This window comes from Dermacentor variabilis, chromosome 10 (genome assembly GCF_050947875.1).
Source record: "Dermacentor variabilis isolate Ectoservices chromosome 10, ASM5094787v1, whole genome shotgun sequence".
Lineage (NCBI taxonomy): Eukaryota > Metazoa > Arthropoda > Arachnida > Ixodida > Ixodidae > Dermacentor > Dermacentor variabilis.
Genome location: NC_134577.1, coordinates 39,544,462 through 39,563,380, shown reverse-complemented (window position 1 = coordinate 39,563,380; position 18,919 = coordinate 39,544,462). Strand labels below are relative to the sequence as shown.

General features: G+C 42.6%; 1 protein-coding gene across 2 annotated transcripts in view; it reads left to right on the top strand.

The window, feature by feature from the left end:
• The window catches only part of Cln3 (CLN3 lysosomal/endosomal transmembrane protein, battenin), a 32,262-nt gene that overhangs the window by 2,215 nt on the left and 11,128 nt on the right, over positions 1-18,919 (top strand). For both annotated transcript variants that reach the window (XR_012823352.1, XM_075672402.1), the window contains exons 2-9: positions 9,237-9,282; positions 10,786-10,873; positions 10,940-10,996; positions 13,274-13,347; positions 14,717-14,802; positions 15,433-15,505; positions 16,590-16,621; positions 18,190-18,298. Coding sequence is in view for 1 of the 2 variants with exons in the window: in XM_075672402.1 (XP_075528517.1) it covers positions 9,237-9,282; positions 10,786-10,873; positions 10,940-10,996; positions 13,274-13,347; positions 14,717-14,802; positions 15,433-15,505; positions 16,590-16,621; positions 18,190-18,298 (565 nt within the window). In the remaining variant the exon portion in view is untranslated. The remainder of the gene's footprint in view (positions 1-9,236; positions 9,283-10,785; positions 10,874-10,939; positions 10,997-13,273; positions 13,348-14,716; positions 14,803-15,432; positions 15,506-16,589; positions 16,622-18,189; positions 18,299-18,919) is intronic.

Sequence of the window (18,919 nt, the reverse complement as noted above, 5' to 3'; positions counted from 1 at the left end):
CAAAGCAATTAGTACAAGGCATATAATACAGGGAGGTGGTAAGAGCTACGAACAATTCAGATGTGGTGGGAAACGGCCAAAACACAGTTGCGCAACACAACGTTGTAGCGAAGCAGTGCATAATCGGAAACAGACCTAATCATAAAAAAGTGCACATATCTTGGTTGAAAATACTTCGATGGAGTCAGCATGTGCAATTGCTTCCGGCAGACGGTTCCAGGCTTCAATTGCAGATGGAAAAAATGAATATTTAAATGTGTTGCAACGCGCAGAAAACTGTCTGACGCACTTACGGTGATTTGTTCTTTCCGAATGCTGGAAGGGTGGCCTAATGTACTTTGTTTTATCAATATTTATGTGCCCGTGATAAAGAAGGAAAAGAAACTTCAAGGCAGCGATACGCCGTCCTGATATTAGAGTTGGGATATGTGCTTGTTCACGTAAAGCAGTGACTCTGTCGTACGGAGAGTATCTGGAATAAATGAAACGGAGTGCCATGCGCTGTATTCTATCAAGTTTACCAATGAGGTAAGACTGCTGCAGGGACCATACAATGCTGGCATACTCAAGTATTGGCTGAACGAGGGTTTTGTATGCAGTTAATTTGACATCGGATGGTGCTGTTGCCAATTTCCGACGTAAGAAATTGAGCTGCTTAAATGCCTTTGCACATGTGATGTCAATATGAGTGTCCCATTTGAGCGAGCTCGAGAATGTCACACCCAAATATTTTACAGTATCTGATCTTATTATAGCCGTGCCTCTTATGTTGTAAGTGAACATGTTAGGTACCTTTTTATGTGTAAAAGTGATGCATGCTGTTTTACTGATGTTGAACTTCATTCCCCACCTATCACACCAATTGGCAATGCTGTTTAGTGAGGTGTTTAGTTTAATTTGATCATCCACAGACCGAACAGTTGTGTAGACAACACAATCATCTGCAAAAAGATGTACGGTTACGTTAGGCTCAACACATGATGGGATGTCATTGATATACACAAGAAAGAGCAATGGCCCCAGCACGGACCCCTGTGGCACACCAGAAAAGACTTCAAGGCTCTCTGACTCATTATTGTTTACTGATACATATTGTGATCTGAGTGCGAGGTAAGACGCTATCCACGCAACAGTGTTAGATGCAATTCCAATAAGTTTAAGTTTTTCGATCAGTTCACAGTGAGGCACGCGATCGAAGGCTTTGGAGAAATCAACGAATATGGCGTCTCCTTGTAGTCCGGAATCAATTATCTCTGCAAGGTCATGCGAAATTTCCAATAGCTGTGTCACTGTAGAAAGGCCCTTCCTGAAGCCATGCTGTTTAGGGTATATCAGGTTGAAATCTAGATGCTTTAAAGTTTGTGGAAAGAGAGATAGAGAGAATAAACTTTTATTCTGCGTAAACGTGGTGTGTGCCCTAGGTGGACGGCCTCCTTATTCCGGGCAGCTGCGGGCCATGGCCATCTCCTGTGCCCGTTCAATCGGGCTGCGCTGTTTCTTAGGGTCCAGGTCTGTTAGCTTGGCCTCCCACCGCTCCTCAGTTAGTATTTGGATGTCTACTGTGCCATGCTTTCGTACACATCCCCATACCATATGATATAGGGTGTCTGGAACATCAAAAATTATATTTCCACACCTGTTGAGCAAAGAGCTTGCATATTAGAGATGTACAGTGGACTAATTGCACACACAACTGTGCCCTTTGCCATATTATGTTGAGCTGTTTTTAGATGAGCTTCAATAGAATTTCACATTTTTGCAACACATGTGTCATTCCCACTCTTTCTTTCTTTGTTACGTTTACTAAAATGTAGCAGACAGGAGGTGACAGTGAAGCTTTTTGCAATTCTGCCAGTTGGTTGAGCAAGAACTCGTGTGCCTATTCCGCAACTTTCTTTTTTCTTTTGCTGCACAGAAGCACATTGTGAATGTAGTTGAATTTGTAGTTTAGTGTCATAGCAACAGCCGTCTTGCAAGTAGTGCCGCCAGCATATCAGACAGACATGATGGAAGCATTGAAGCAGGAAAGGCCAGCACACATACTGAGTCGCAATGCAAGCTATGAGCTGTCAAGTTAAAGCATGGCAGGCTTCCAGTGGCTGATCCAACAGCCTACCTAGGCAATACACTTCAATGGCATGAGATTTCATGTGCCTCCCTTGTCAGGTCAAGGTTGAGGTAAATGTGATACTGCTTGTGCAAAATATGCCATCTGTGAAGTAACTCTTCATCTGCTTTCAAACTGAAATGCCCGAGGTGGCAACATAGTTTGAGTGCAACTGTTTAGTGAAAGATACAAATGGGCAGGGGCTGGCGCCTCTGGTCAGATATTAGAGTAATTTCGCTGCCCCCTCTGTGAACGATATAAAGCTATTTCATGCAAGGAAACGTGGAAAGCAGCCATATCCAACTGGTGTTCACATTAATTTTCTATGTTGCATGGGCTGTAAGATGATTTGTTCAGGCTTGCAGGTTAGTGTCTATTATATACATAGATTGAGAAACACATCAAAGATGTCTTGGTTCAATATGGCAGGTCTATTCCGCAGGATGCGCAAAGTGGAGAACGCAAAAGGAAAATTGTCATCCACTCAATAGTAGCATAAAATTAGGCAAGGCTTGAGAGTGGACTGGCTGGTTTTCTGTAGCTAGTAGAGTTGAAGCACTAAGGAAAAAACAGGGACGAAAAGATTGACTAGTGCTTCTCTGGGTCCATGCCTTTGCCCCTGTTTTTTTCCTTTGTGCTTCAAGTCTGCTAGTAGCATAGAGCTACAAAGGAAAACCATATGGGCGTTCCCTAAAGGAAGTTTTGCAGTTGAAGAAAAATTCTATGCGGTCCAAGCATCTGACCCAGGGCCAACAGCTTTCTGGGATGGTCACTCTGTCTCCTCAGCCAACTAGGAGGTTGGTAGATAACAGAGCAAGGTCCAAATCGAAGCACAAGGACTAAGAACAATTCAAATGTGTTCAACAGAAATGCGCAAGTTGAGGCAAGTTTTGTGAAAGGAAAAACTGTCTGTCATGCATTTGAGATTAGCATATAGCTTCAAAGGACCTACATATTCTTTGTCCCTGTGCTTTTTAGTTTTTAACTAATCTGGCCTTGCTTGGTGATCTGCTTGCCTCCCGGTTAACTCAGATGACTTGGCAAATGCGCAAAAAAAAAAAAAAAAAAGACAGTTGGTTCTGGGTTAAATCCTTGGAACAGGATTAACTTTTCTTCATCTGTGAATGCTTTCTTTCTGAGAAACCTTGTAGCGGGCGCCTGTCTTTTCGCAGACCAGTGGCAGCAAAGACGACGATGAAAACATTGGCACGTTCAGTCCCTGTTCATAGCCTATCCCCCATGGTGGGTTCATGCCAATAAATAAGGTATCATGATCATCAATGCATGCTGTTCGCTCAGTCGGCATGTTTGGCAGTCCACAATGTCCACGATGTATATGTGAACCTTTGTACATGTTTTGAATAAGTGCATATTTTGAACCAAGCTCTATTTCCTACAACCTATATTGTTTCTTTTTGTTGCTTCATGCTGGTTTCGAGTGAATGGCAATTTTCCTTTACATATTTTGTTGCAATTTAGCTGTTCACAAATCCAAGCTCAAAATGTCGGACCTGTTCAAGTCACCATCACCATGACAACATTCTTACAACATTATGTGTCCAACACTGTGCTCACAATTACCTAAAGGCACTACTATACTGGGTACACTGCCAAGAGAACCATTAATCTTATTTAGGAGGCCTTGCAATGGAATTAATTAAGCTTATATAGGCTTAATTGCTGCCAATCACATCTGGCATTTGAGCAGCCAGGTTTCATTGCAGCTTTGTTGAATCGCTTGACCTGTGGAATGCTGCGTACAATTAACATCTCATAAGGATTCGTGCCTTTGGGGAAACAGAAATCTAAAAAATATATTGTGGCAGAATGATGGAATATCAAGTAGATTATGGGGAGCTGGTCCATTTGACACTTGCTACTGTGGTGCTTAAGGAAGTGTACATAACTTAATAAAGAAATTGCAACTCAGTTGTCTGATTTATGTAGTACTTCAAGAAAATACAGATGTTATGGCTTGTTGCATCTTGCATAATAAAATCTTTATTTTTTCCTTCTGCTTACATGATGCCTGTAAAAAGAGTTCTGCAGAGTTACCTCATCGGCTCAATGAAAGAAAATAAATTTATGCCTTTGACAATTAGTACAGGAGGTGATGGCTAGATTTAAACTGTTAACCCCTGCTATGCCCTAATGAGCTGGGATCATCAACACATTTCTGGCAAGAACAATCTATGATGAGCTTGGCTTATTGACAGTACTTTTTATTCTCTTGCATTTTTCATTTTCCTTCACTTTTTTTGTATAGTGCTCTTGAGGTTCGCTTTCGTAATGGATGAGTAGAGATATTGTTAGTAAACACTTAAAATATTGTGGCGTGGATAAAGATTAGGCAAAATTTACAAGATATATACAGAGAAGGCACAGCCAAGATAGTAGAATAACCACAAACCGCTAACGAGCTCTTTCGATTCTCCTCTTCATCCTGCTGAGCACCTTCTTCGGAATGCAGGAGTGGCGTGTAACATAGCTCCCGGCGGCCGGAGCACCGTCTCGGTGTTTAGACAAGGGAAAGGCTGTAGGCTGAAACGTATGGCTTGAGACGGGACACGTGCATGACATTGTTGGGGGGGCACTGAAGATGACGAGTGACCATCCAACGGGGCTATCGCATATGTCAACTCAGTGAGCTGGCGTAAAACCTTGTAGGGCAGAGTAGCTGGAAAAAAGTTTCGAAAAATAGTGCCGACGTGGTGGCAAGGGTTTCAGAGAAGGATCAAGGAGTCTGGCTTGAAGTCAACAGTTCTGTGGTGGCTATTGCAATGGGCCTTTTGAGTCAGCTGCGAGGCAGAGAGACCCTGTGCAATGTTACGAGCCGTATGAGCACGAGCAATAGCATTGTGAGCATAATCTGTAGCAGCGTGCGGAGCTGATGGAAGTAGTGTCTCAAAGGGCAACGTGGGGTGGCAGCCAAACGAGATAAAAGGGGGAAAAGCTGGCAATGTCGTGACGGTCGAGCTGTAGATAAATGTCACATAAGGCAAACTTTTGTACCAGTCACGGTGATCTGCTGAAACGTACATGGATAGCATCGTGATGAGCTTGCGGTATGAGCATGCGGTTGAGCCTTTCTGCGAATCCATTAGTCAGCAGGTGGTTGGCGGTAGTTAACTTGTGAGGTGTGGAGCTTGGGCAAAAAATATTTTTGACAATGTGTGAAAGAAAAGACCGGCTGTGATCTGTCCGCGGCTGCCATGGAGCGCCGTAATGGAGGATGATGTCGTGAAGCAGGAATTCGGCAACATTTGAGGTGCAACTGGTCGGCAGTGCCTGTGTGATGGCATATCATGTCATGTAGTCAGTAGCTATGGCGATCCACTTGTTCCCTGAAAGAGAAGTCAAAAATGGCCCAACTAGATCAGGGCCGATGCGGCAGAATGGACTAGTTGGAATGTCTATAGGCTGAAGTGGGCTGGCAGGCCGCAAGAATGAACGCTTGCGACATTGGCAGGACTTGCAACCAGAAGCGTACCGGCACACTGAACGGCAAAGGCCTGGCCAAAAGAATTGACGGCGCTTGCGGTCGTACGTACAGGATACTCCGAGGTGAGCGGCTGTTGGGGCATCGTGGAGCTGGTGGAGAAGAGTAGAATGGAGGGTCGTAGGTACTACGATCAGAAGTTTGGGACTGTCGGAGTTGATATTGTGACGGTAGAGAATAGGTGGAGGGACAGGTCGGCAGGATTAGAACACAGACGATTGATGATGGACCGCAAGTTTACATCGCTGAGCTGTTGATTGTCCAGCTGTTGAGCTGTCCAGGTTGTCGCCAAAAATTTGCCAATATCCTGAGTGCAAGTCAATGGATGAGAAGTAAGTAGACCCGTGAAGACAGTTGAAGGTGTCATCAATCCGGGGTAGTGGGTAAACATCCTTAAATGTGACTTTGTTGAAGTGCCGGTAGTCGATGCAGAAGTGCGAGCTGCCATCCTTCTTTTTTACTAGGATGACAGGTGATGCCTAGGGACTACAGGAAGGTTCAATGACATTTTTGGTGAGCATCTTGTCGACCTTGCTCTGAATCACTTGCGCTCCACATAGGACACACAATAGGGACATCGTCGGATGGGCCTGGCGTCTCCAGTATGAATCTGGTGAGTTACGACGGATGTCTGGCCCAACGGGGGGTCATCAAAGTCAAAGATGTTGCGATAGGACACCAACAGGTGCTGGAGATTAGCAACATGTGCTGGGATGAGGTCAGGTGCTATCTTATTGTCAAAACTGACATCGGTTGAACTGGACGAAGAGGTGGCCATAGGAGAAGATGAAGAATCATCTGCAGCGAATGCAGAAATGGCATGCTCATCGACAGAAGAGACGTTGGCCAGAGCCATGCCTATCGGGATAATTTGCGTGCAGCGGCTAAAGGATGGGCAGTGAGGCTGTGTTATTAGTGATGGTAATGAGGTTGGGAAACGGTAATATTTCGGGTCAATAGGACATATGACATTGGAGTTAACAAGTAATCACCATCGGAAATGGAAGGTAGGGAAGTCAAGTTCACGTACATGACAGCTTGAGGTGGCAGTCGAACGTGATCGACGGAGCACGAACATAAGCAACACCACTTCCACAATCGAACAGGGTGGAATGGGCTGATAGAAAGTCCATGCCGAGGATGAGCTCATGGGAGCACTGCTTGAGCACAGCAACTAGTACAGTCGTGGAGCGGTCGGCGACACTGATGCGTACTGAGCATACCCCAAGGACAGGAAGCATTCCACCATTGGCAGCACGGGTGATAGACAAAATGGGTGGTGTGAGCACCTTCAAGTGATGACGAAGCTCTGAACACATCACAGATATCTGTGCACCTGTGTCCATGAGAGCAGCAACGTGTACACCGTCCACTTTAACGTCTATTAGGTTACGTCCAGTCAGCAATACGGCCAGAGGATTTTACTTACAGGTCGTTAATGTAGTGTCACCTCTGGGCGTTGCATCATCTAGTTTTCCAAAGGGAGATGTTGAATCAGTGATGACGGGTGGTGGAAATGAGGTGAGCGAGGCGACGGGCGACAAGAGAGCGGAAAATGAGACTGGTGTCCAAGCGGAGATGGTGAGCGTCGATACGACATGGTGGGAGCGTCATTGCTGGTGGTATGCGATTGTGCAAAGTGAGGTTCGAAATGGTCAGGATTGCTCTCAGGGCAACGGTTATGAGCATAAGGTGCATGAGGAGGCCAAGACCAATGGCTGTTGCAATAGTGTGCAACGTGACCTATACGATGGCAGCTAAAGCAAATAGGCTGGTCATCGGCAGTCCTCCATTCGGCCGGATTGCGATGACCTAGCGGGGGCCTTGGGCCTTAAGCATAGGAGACTTGGAGATGGTCATTTGGGCATAAAGAAGTGATGGCGCACACAGAGTCCAAGCCAACACTGGACAGCTCCTGATGAATGATGGCTTGGACAAGTGGTATCATCGGGGACATAGACTCAACGGCACGGGAGCACATAGAAGCAGGAGACATGGCCTCAATTTCATGTCAGACAATCTTGGTGACATGCTCCGCAGTGAGTGGTACCTGTGGTGCAGGTGTGCGTTCACATGACGATGTTGCTGTTGTATTAGACAGTCACTTGAACTGCTGAGCGGTGCATCGGCTTTTGTCATTCTCAAAGCACTGGCACTCCCGTATGGTGGAGTCGACCGTGTTGCAGTCCTTGCAAATGAGCAGATTGAATGGATCATCTGCTATTTTTAAAACATGTCCAACTTTGTCTGACTCCGTCATCTCATCTTCTGCCTTGCGACAAAAGGCCAGCACATCCTGTGTATAAGAAAGGTAGGACTGTGTGGATGTTTCACCTTCTTTGCCGCGGCCGTATGACCAGTGGCCTTTCCAAACAGATCACGTATCTTTTGCTTGCAAGAATCCCAACATCCAATTTCAGCTTCATGATTTCCGAACCAGACCTTTGCTGTTCCTTGTAAGTAAAATACAACATTCGCCAGCATGACCGTATCATCCCATAAGTTCCTTTTACTTACACGCTCGTATAGAGCCAACCAGTTGTCAGTATCGACGTCATCGGTTTTGGAAAACATGCCCGGGTCTCTTTGCTGCGTATGGACAACCACTGATGTTGCCGCCGCTGAGGCAGAGGTGGGCCACCTCTTGTGCCATTGTGGAAAAATCCAAGTGACGGCCGCTGTGGAGCTCTGTCGTAACTAATTGTTACCCTGCACTTCTATGAAAAATGTGGCATCGATAAAGATTAGGGAAAAGTATATTTACGAGATATATACACAGAAGTCACAGCCAAGTTGGCAGAATAACCACAAACCACGAACTAAGCTCGCTCTTTCAATTGTTCTCTTGGTCGTCCTGCTAAGCACTTCTTCAGAATGCATGAATGGCGTGTAACATTGTATACATTGTTATTTGTAAAGATCCTGCAGTAAAAATTTTGGGCATTTCTGGTCATGTTTCAAGATAATAAAGTGGCACGGAAGGGTTTGCCTAATATGGTATTTTAATGTCCATGTAAGAAATAAAATTGGACAGTGTAGAGCAAATGAGAAAAATAAGAAAATTAAAATTATCTTTACATGGCTGTCCTTGTCTTTGGTTCAATCAGGTTGGTTGACAGTGTTGCACATTTTAAGAGACTCCTATGGCATAGCCTCAAACTTCAAAATTTGGTGTTTTAACTAAATACAAAGAATGCACTTGCATTGATGACGTGTAGTATTTTACGGCGCAAGGGCCAGTTATGGCCAGAGAGTGCCATGACAGGTGGTAATGTTAACAAGTATTGCAGATAGCATGGACAATGAATTCTCACAGTGAATGTCACATGGCTGTAAAAGGGACAATTCCTTGTTCATGTTCTTCTGTCATGATAAGATGAGAGGATCTTATATTTAAGGAATAAAGTGCTGTGTTTCATTTGCTCTTGGATGTAAATGACATTTTTAGCAAAAACTGCCATTGCAACATGTCAACTTTGCATTACACTATTTAAAAATTCTGTTCTAAAGTAGGACTAGGCAGTACTTCAACAACAATAAAAATGTATTTGCTGCTGTCATTTACATTGCAGTGACCTTGGCTGTAAATGACCCTCAAGGTAATGATGATCCTTTCATTTCATACCACAGATCATGGAAATAAGCTGAGACGCACACGCAACCTTGTTGGCTTTTGGTAATGCCTTTTTTCCTTTCCATAATAAGCTTAACAGAGGTAATGTTGTGAGAGGTGGTGTATTGCATAATTGCATAGTTGTGAACTTACTTTGCTGTAGCTTAGAGTGTGTATGCTGCCTGTTTAGCAGGGTTGCATATAGACACATGGTATTTATTGAAAGCTTCTTTGAAAGTTTTTACTGAAATGAACACCTGAGAGAAGGTTATGTTTTGTACATTTAAGATTGTGATGTGGCTTTTTTCACATAAAGCGATATTGTAGACTGTTACAACTCTTTCTAAAATATATTATGCGCAATGCCTTTTCAAAGTTAAAAAGGCCACATATCAGAAGTGCATTTGTGACCCCATAACTGCCTTCTCAGGTGTGTTGGCAAGTGTACATGTACTGAAAGATATGTTGCAAATAAGCTATGCTTATATAGCAAGCCCTGAGACAGCCTTTTGTCCCAGTTGGTCCTTCTTTGATGTTTTTTTTTTCTCATATTATTTACTCCTCAGTAGGCCCTTTTCCAAATTTAATTCTGTTGAGCTTTACAGGCTGTTTCCCGCTACTGTGGCTACGTCCCAGTTAGAGAATGATAGGTGGTCAAAATTAAGCCAGAGCCCTTCACTATCACATCTCTCATAGCCCCCGATATGTTACTTTGGTACATTAATACACATCAATCAATCTAAGAGTCTTAAGAAATAAGCCAAAACTTTTCTTCATTTGCAAGTGTACTTCACCACTTTGCACATTTGCTCAGTTGATGGTGGCATTGATCATTGCTGTTTAAGTGAATGTGCAATATGAAACTGTGCATGCTAAAATTAACTGTCCCATATAATGTTGTGGCAGCAGCCCTGTTACCATGCATACTATTCCATTTCATAAAATTTGCCAGTAGTTCAAACACATGATAATTAGAGCAGTTTCTTCGCTCCAATTAGCTTGGTACATCATTGTGCAGAAAAGCTAGCTTCACGATTAGAAGAAAAGGGTCTGTTGTGGTTTGGCAAAGCAACTTTCTTTTGCACTCACTCCGTCACTGGTTGTAGTGTTGGCAACTCCTGAGCACTTCAAAAAAGTAATGCAATATGACAATAAATCACTTAATGACATGAACATATGGATTTATTTTTCACCACTATTGGAGTGCATTTATTGCGCTCTAGTAGGTCCGACCTCCAAGGAAAATCGGTGGACGGTTGCACAGCGAGATTCTTGTAAACACCAGTTCAGGTGTTTACTAGAATTCAGGTGTTTACGAAAAACACCAGTTCAGGTGTTTTAGGCAAAAAGACTAAAATAATTTTGTTGGCAATTGAAAGTACTCCCAGTAAGAAAACATATAAGCTAAAAGCTAGGTAAATTTCGTGCCTAATTGTTTTTAAGCAACGCTTGAGCCTACAGGTCCTTATAGCTGCAAACATTGCACGCAGACATAACTTATTGCACAGACATAAATGTGCAACTTCTTACACATTGTTTATGTGTGCCCTAATGCCTTTGTTTCAGGTTGTTGGGGCTCTGTAACAATTATGCTTATGTTGTCATGCTCAGCGCAGCGTTCGACATCCTCAATAAAGAAGTCGGCCCTCATAATGTAAGAACTGCATGACTGTACAGGGTGCCCCAGTTCATTCTCTAATTACCTGTTGTACTCACACAGGTCACGGTAGATCCGCATCCACCCAACACTACAAGATGCAATCCAATGTCCACAGGAGTAAGACTCTTTTATTGTTACCAACATGTGATGATACAAGGCTTGCGTTACGAATGCCTGCAGTTTTGTAGTTCCATACTAGTATACTAAGGACAGATCTGACATTGTCGTCTGGATGCGCTAATCCACTGCCTGGAGTATAATGACATGTGTACCTATTTATCCTTTTCACGGGGACTGCATTTCACCCACTAACAACTTGGTTCTTGCTCAGCACAAGACGCGTCTGCATGATTTGGAACTTACTCAGATGTTATCGTTGATTCTGTGTGTTGTGTGTGTTCTCGCCGAACTTGTGTCGATTGGATTGTATGCACTACACTAATTGTGTAGTACCTTCTGGAAGGCAGGTGGGCACCAGGGATTATCCTGTAATTTTTGGCAAGTCGTATAAAAGCCGACATGCTTGATCCGCAGATCAGATTTTCGGTGATCACAGACTGTGCTTGACCGCTGCTTGTTTTTTTCTGGGCACAAGCTTGCCCAATAAAGAGTCACTTTTATTATTCACACTTTTCGCTCCTGTGCTTTTCACCAGCACTACAACACGACAGTAATGTGTATATTATTACAATGTGTATATATAAGGAATTGCCTTCTTCTTCTTTCTTCGTCACAGCAGTGTTGGCATTCATACAGCCGCGCATACTTTCTTTTTTTCGGCTTCAAACAAGCTTTAGATTCTTGAATTAACATTTTTAAGGCTTATTTCTTTATTGTATTACCATGCGATGCAAAAGTTGGTCTTATTTAGGCTCTAGTTTCCATCATTTTAGAGTGTTAATAACATTGCGTACAAAAATAAGCTCTTAAAATCTAAAAGATACTCATGCTTAGTCTAGTAGAACGGGCACATGGGAATGCAGAGACTTGAAATATCAACCGTTGTTGAACAAAAGACGTTCCTGGAGCCCTTGTTTCAACAAGTGAACTGATGAAGACAAGCCCGCTGACAAAATCTTGTCTGATCACTGCTAATCAATATGCATGCTTATTGTCGCTTGGAAAGCATAACCTACATTTAGCGACATGCATTCTTAAGTATATCACAGTATATTTATAGATTACAAAGTATGCAACAAATTGAACTCCATGTGAATGTAAAACATTTAATAACTATTTTAAAGAAATGTTGTGTAGCTATCATGCAATACAGCTGAAGTGCAAGGAACAGTAGTAGTTGTAATGGTGCTTCGTCAATGAATCCATGCCAAATAGTAGAAGAATCTATGCACTACCCATGTTTCCGATGGTTGCTGGATGGTCGTATAAGAAATTCTGTGTTCATGGTGACCCTCATGTGCAGTATTCTATAATATATATTTATGGATTGCGTGTTACTGCGTATGACAGGAAAGTCATGCATGGCAATTAGCTGTCCCTGACATACTCCAACATTTGTGCCAGTCAATTGTTCAGTGTACTATTTTCATTTTCCTTAATTTACGTTAATACGGCTGGTGATAAGCGGTGCTCTGTTGGAGTTCCAGAATTGGCGCCAAGAGAGGGGAATTGCAATCGAGGACAGCAGAGAACTAGGTGGTGGGATGAAATTAGAAAATGTTCAGGCATAAGATGTGGTCAAATGGTGCAGTGTTGGGGTAATTGCAATAAAACGCTGGGCGAGGCCTTTGTCCTGCAGTGGACATAAATAAGCTGCTGCTGGTGACGATGATAATGACTCCCTGCATTATAAATTCTAGTGACATACTCATCTCTTGTACTTTGGCATTTAGAAAACTGTTCCATAAACTGCCCATTCCATAGCTTTCTCTAATGAAGGAAGTTGTCCTTGAACCACAAACTCAAGTGCACACACAATAAAACCTTTTGTTGGCAGAGAGCGCTCATCCTTGTGTTCTTGTCCGTGTTTTTCTAGCGCTCTTTCACCGTGAAAAACTCTTCCAGCTGTTGGTTGTGAAAGCTGGCTTTATGCAAAAGCAAATATTATCGAATCGCGTTCACACGAGCTTACTGTTCATTATGTTCTGGTATGGTGTATGCAGCAATAATATTTAGGATTAGTTTATTCCATCAAACACAGCTACAGTTCGTTCGTCACCCATGCAGTTTACTATACTGTCGGATCAATTTCTTATGCAGTAAACATTGGCAATAAAATTATATGTGTCCCTGTTATTTCTCTTGTTTGATGGCAGCTCTTGCTCCAGCCTTACCTTTAGGTTTCCATGCAGATTGAGTACTCAGTGAAGTGTCGAACAGTGTTCTTGTAGCCAAAGGGTAAACTGTGACTTCTGCAATATTTCACTTTTCAAGGCAATCCTACTTGCGGATATCCTGCCTGCTCTATTTATCAAGCTCACTGCTCCTTTTATCAGCATAAATACAAGGTATGGTCACGTTGAAGAATTAGTATGTAAGTTCATAATGTACTCCTTTTACAGTATTTACGGTGATGAACTGCACAAATGGCTTGCCTTTTGTGTCGGCGTTTGTCTTGCGAAAAAATTGTGTTCAGCTTGAATAGCCTTGTGGAAAGATTGTGTATTCCTGGAGTAAATAAGCTCCACAGGACATTGTCAAAGAGATGTGTAGCTTGCAGGATTTAGATTATTCTTTGTATTAGTATTAGTATTAGTATTAGTATTACTATTAGTATTAGTATTATTAGTATTATTAGTATTAGTATTAGTATTCTTTGCAGCAGGCTACACAGTGTGGTGCAGAAAGAATGTGCTAACTCGTAGGTACGTGGTTGTACACGCACATTAAAAAAAAATTTGAGATTGGGTGTGCTACCTGACTTTGCAGGTGCAGCGCAATCTCAGTGATACATCTTGAATAAAAAATTGCAGGGAAAACTTTCATATTTGGAAAATTGTGTAACAAGTATCACATCATGTGAATGGGTTATATTCAGCACTGATTACAATGAGCATATTTCAAGACCTTATATGCAGTGTCCGTGCAGTTCACATGACCGTTTGAACTTTTTTTGTAGTAAAGTTTAATTATATGTTATGCTTTTGTTTTAGTTTGCGCCTGCCATGTAGTGTTATTGCCTTGTATGTGACAGCTTATTACTGCTACTACTACTGCTATTAATTAATTGTTGTTGTACTGCTTTGCCTTAGACTTCCCTTTCTGTTCTTGCAATATTGTATGGAGCCTGGCCCCTCCCATTTTTTTATACCCTCGGCAGATAGTCTTTGAGGCATCTTGAATAACTGTACTAATAAATCAGTAAACAAGCTTGGAAAAATCTTTGGAATTGGGAAGACATATTGTGGACCTTAGAGCATATAAAACACAATTTATGCTTTCCTAAACTAAGCAAGAATATATCTACATTGACCAGGCATGCTCAACTAACCATCTCATTTGGCAAGGCTGTCCTGACTTGATTCCTTTGGTATTTACCATTTACTCAAACTGGGCTACAGTGAGCCAAGCTGCGATTGCAGAAATGCCTCAACCGTTGTGATTGTGCAAACCATATAAATTTTAGTTCCTGCTTAAGGGCTTGTTTGAGGCATCGAACAATGCCTGAGGCTTACTCACCCTTATTAAGTCATGCCCTGCATACTTAGGTTGATGGCAGCCTTGTGCCAGCTGCGCTATGAACAAAGAACTTGTAAAGGCTCCAAAACATAATTAACTTTTGACCTGGTCTTGATTGTACCTAATTCTGTAACTGGGCACCATGATGGGACAAATATAAGCCTTGACTGCACTCCTCTGCATTTTTTCTACTGCCAGCATTCAAGTTGCCACAGTTGTCCTGCTGTCCTGTTCAAGTTTTTTAATAACTTCTTTTACTATAGCCAAATGGATGTCCTTCCTTGGTAAGTGAATCCTGAATGCCCCACATGGCTTATCTTTTTGCAACAGTATTGAAAATATTTTTCAGTGCAAATAATGTTACTAAGTGCTATGTGTGTGTGTTATGCATTTCATTGTGTAACACTGCTACTTGTTTTCTTGCAAGCGTGTTTGTGTATTCATTCAGCTTATTGTTATACAAGGTATGTGTAATGAATCAAAACATTAAACATAAGTTTCTTTTCTTTACAAGCACGCTTCTATTTTGAGCTTAACTGTTGCCAATGTGTAGTGCTTGCAATTATAAATATATGTAGCATTACTTTCTCAATACTAATGCTGGTCATTCTTTTTAACAAAGGTATCTCTCTGTAAGTGAGTGCTTTCTTTTTTGTGGCATCTAAAATTTGTGTAAACTACATGTTGCTGCAGTACTTATATACATATATCATCTATAATGATTATGGTGCACACGTTTGTTACTACTTAAGTTCTCTCTTGCATGCTGCTGTTACTATATTGTTTGCACTATGCTGCTTTCTAAGGTGGAATAGAAGCTGCCATGTGGGCCTTTGAGCTGATTTTTGTCCCTGCTTCTTATGTTTGTTGTCTTATCACTGAAATTGAGCTGTATACTGCTGAACCTACCGCAGGTGTTGTCTGCGCAGCCCTGGGAAGTGGCCTGGGTGAAATTACTTTCCTCGCCTACTCTTCTCACTTTGATACGTAAGTTTAATCCTTTATCACAACATGGCCTTGGGATGACTGATATCTATATCACCATTGCCACCACTTTCATCATTGTCATCATCACCAAGTACACCACAGGATGGAGTGGTCAACAATGGTCGAACAAGGGATGTCTGATGTTCGAGCCAACTATTCGACAAGGGGACCTGCCTGTCAGATCAACAAATGATGAAGTCAAGTCCTCTTGTCGAAATGGCTCCAGCCTGTTGCATCCCTGGTCTGACTGCTCTCGATCAATTTGTCATCATGTATCTGTGTACCTCTGCATTGTTTGGATTGCTGCAGTATTAAGGCATTGCTCGCTGACCTTCAGTTGCCCCAAACCTGCATGTTCACTGAATTCATACTGTGCCTACGAATTCCCGTAACTTGTTTATCCATCTAATCTTCAGTAGCTCTTGATTGCATTTCCCTTCCCTTGGCAACCATTTTGTTGCTCTAGTGGACCACCACTTTCAGCTGTTTCACTCGCTACTTGGCACACCTAACTCCACTTCTCCCTCGCCCAATGCCTCCTTTACTAGATGCCCGCCGCGTTGCTCGCTTTCCCATTGTAGCGGCGGTTCCCTTAGTTGAAGTTAGTTCAGCATAAATTCCGTTAGGCGGCGCTCGTTGCCTTTTCAACTTCCGGCGGATGTGGCAGCGGCGGCTGAATGCATCCGCCGGCGCGTTATATGCGCGGGCGTCTGTTAGCGGGCGTTATCGCGGGCCTCCGAGACGGTGACAGATGCCACATTAATCTCAGAGGCCGCAGCACGTGATTGCAAGTTGCAGGCGTCCGCCATGAGAGGCGCTCGTTGCCTTTTCGCGGAGGAGAGAAAAGGGAGAGGGCCCGGAACCGAGCTACCGGACAACGCGGCAGGCATCTAGTAAAGGAGGCATTGCCTCGCCCTTAATAAACTACAGAACATCATTTGTCTGCATTTGCTCTCTGATTCGTGTTGCCTTTCTACATATGTCCATATGTTACATGCCTACCATTTGCCACTCTGATAACTGTGTGCCAGACTATAAAGAATGGCAACAAGGTCGCTTTGCTCACGTGTGTTCTCTCCTGCAGGGATGTGATATCGACGTGGTCGTCAGGCACAGGTATGCTCACTTTTTGATGTACAGCTGCATTAACTACATTGCATCATTCTAGAACATATTTTTGAGCACAGCTCTTAGGTACCTGTTCCTGGGTCGAGCGTGTCCATTGTCGTCTTCTTCCACAGCTGGCTCCAATGCCGCTCATCATATTCCCATACTGCCCATCCCTCTGTGAAGGCAATGATGGCACTGGCCCACGGCCAGTCAGTTCGGTGATTTCGGTCTCAAATTCTTTGCCTCAATATTTTGCGAAATGGAAACATTTATCAAGCTGCGCTCAAATTTCGTATTAGGGAGTATCGTAATCGTCGGACACTTCTTTACTCTTCCCATTAAACCATTGCTTCGTAAACTTTGTTTTTCACTGCTTCAATGGGCGAATATTGTGAAGCATACTGCTAATTTATCGGAATCCCTCAATTTTCCCACCAATACCAGGTTTTTCAGTTTTAGAAAGTGAATACAATAGCTCGAACAATTGACATTTGAAGTTTTACTTGATATTGTATGCTTGTGTTGGGTCTGAACCTGTTACAGGAAGGAAAAGAGATTGTGGATTGTGAGAAGACCCTTCCCATAGGAGCTAAGGGAGTTTGTTCGCAACATAAGTTTTGCAAACACAGACCAAAGCCTGGACGTCACAATAATCTCAGATTGCTGGATCCATAAGGGTTTAATTCATGTGACGTGAAGCTTTCAGTGTTAGTCGAAGTTAGTGAGGCGCAGTTCATGACATATTCGCCAGGTAGGGTACCTTCGCAACACCACGGCCTTTCCTAAATGTGTTATTCTTAATGGCAGTGACCCAATGTATGGGAAGCACTGCTTTAAATTGACAAAGTGCTAATAAGTAGCCATGCTTAATGAGTGCATGAGCAACGATAATATGGTTACAGTAAACTAGTGTTATACTGGTTTACTGTAACCATATTATCATTCTCAAACATAGAAACATTAATGCATTGGAAGTATTTACTGTGTTGGACAAGTGTAACTCTGAACAAATTGGGTCTGACTGGAATCATCTCTACTTTCATTGCTGCTTCACTACTACATGTAATGTCAGAATGATTTTGGCTTGCATGCTTAATTTGTAGTCCACTCTGTCCTTGCTGACTAGATGGGTAGTAGTGTAAGCTAGCACACCTGTGAAACCTGGATTACTGACATTAAAATACTAATATCTACTTGACATTAACATTCATGTTTCCATTGTTTGCAATGGCACACCATTCAGGAATATGTTATGGTGTACTTGTTCCTGAACGGTGCCTGCGAACATTGTATTGTAGTCTTCGCAATAGATATTACGACCAGATGTGATGTCTTGTTATCTTGAGGGTTTGCTACAAGGTGGGAGCACAATTCGAATGAGGCAGTGATTGAGCATGGGCAATTTTCTCCATTCACCTGTGGCAGGATATCTTGTGTTCTAAAATATTTTACAAGAGAATAGGGTGTAGGTGCATTAAATACTGATGTACCTATGTGCTGTTGCTGTTTGTGCATAGAAAGTTGTTGGGCCTCCCATATATCGTATTGTAACCCTTCGCTCTTACGTGGGCCAGGCGGTGCTGGTGTACTTGGTGCCTTTTCCTACGCGGCCATGGCATCGGTCCTGAAACCCGAGACAACCCTCCTTGTTATGCTGTGTGTGCCAGTGCTGCTTGCAATAAGGCAAGTGCGACCACCACCCCATATTGTTTATAAACTACTAGCGGCAAAAAAAAAAAAATGCAGAGAACAAATTATTTTCAAGGTTTTAGAACTTTACTACATGCTTCCCTCACATAAATGGATGATGCTTAGCCAGTATGAATGTTCCAAGACACTTATAAAATATTTCAGTTTGGTACTATAGTTGGTCTCGAAATGCTATACCTCTCTTCACAGAAACTGTTGTGATGCTATGACACCACAAAATTTGCTGGCGTCAAGGCTGTGCGTGATTATGTTGTTTACAAAAAAGAAAGAAATCAAAAGGGCTGCATGCCTTTCATGTGGCTGCACTTGCATGTGCTGTGCGTAAATCTATCCACTTTTATAAGTTCAAATGACAGGTTTGCAGCACAGAATTTACACTGACTGGCAAGTATATTTATTCGTGGCTACATGAAGCACTGACATATGCGGACACTGCATTGCCCAATAGCCAACATACTAAGTTAAAAAATAAAGCACACATCTTGCACATTTCTTTTTCTCTATCTCAGTAGCATTGAAGTGTTTCTCGAAATATTCCACTTCTTCTTTCTAAGTTCTTTATTATTTTCTGCTATTGATGATGCACACACCTAG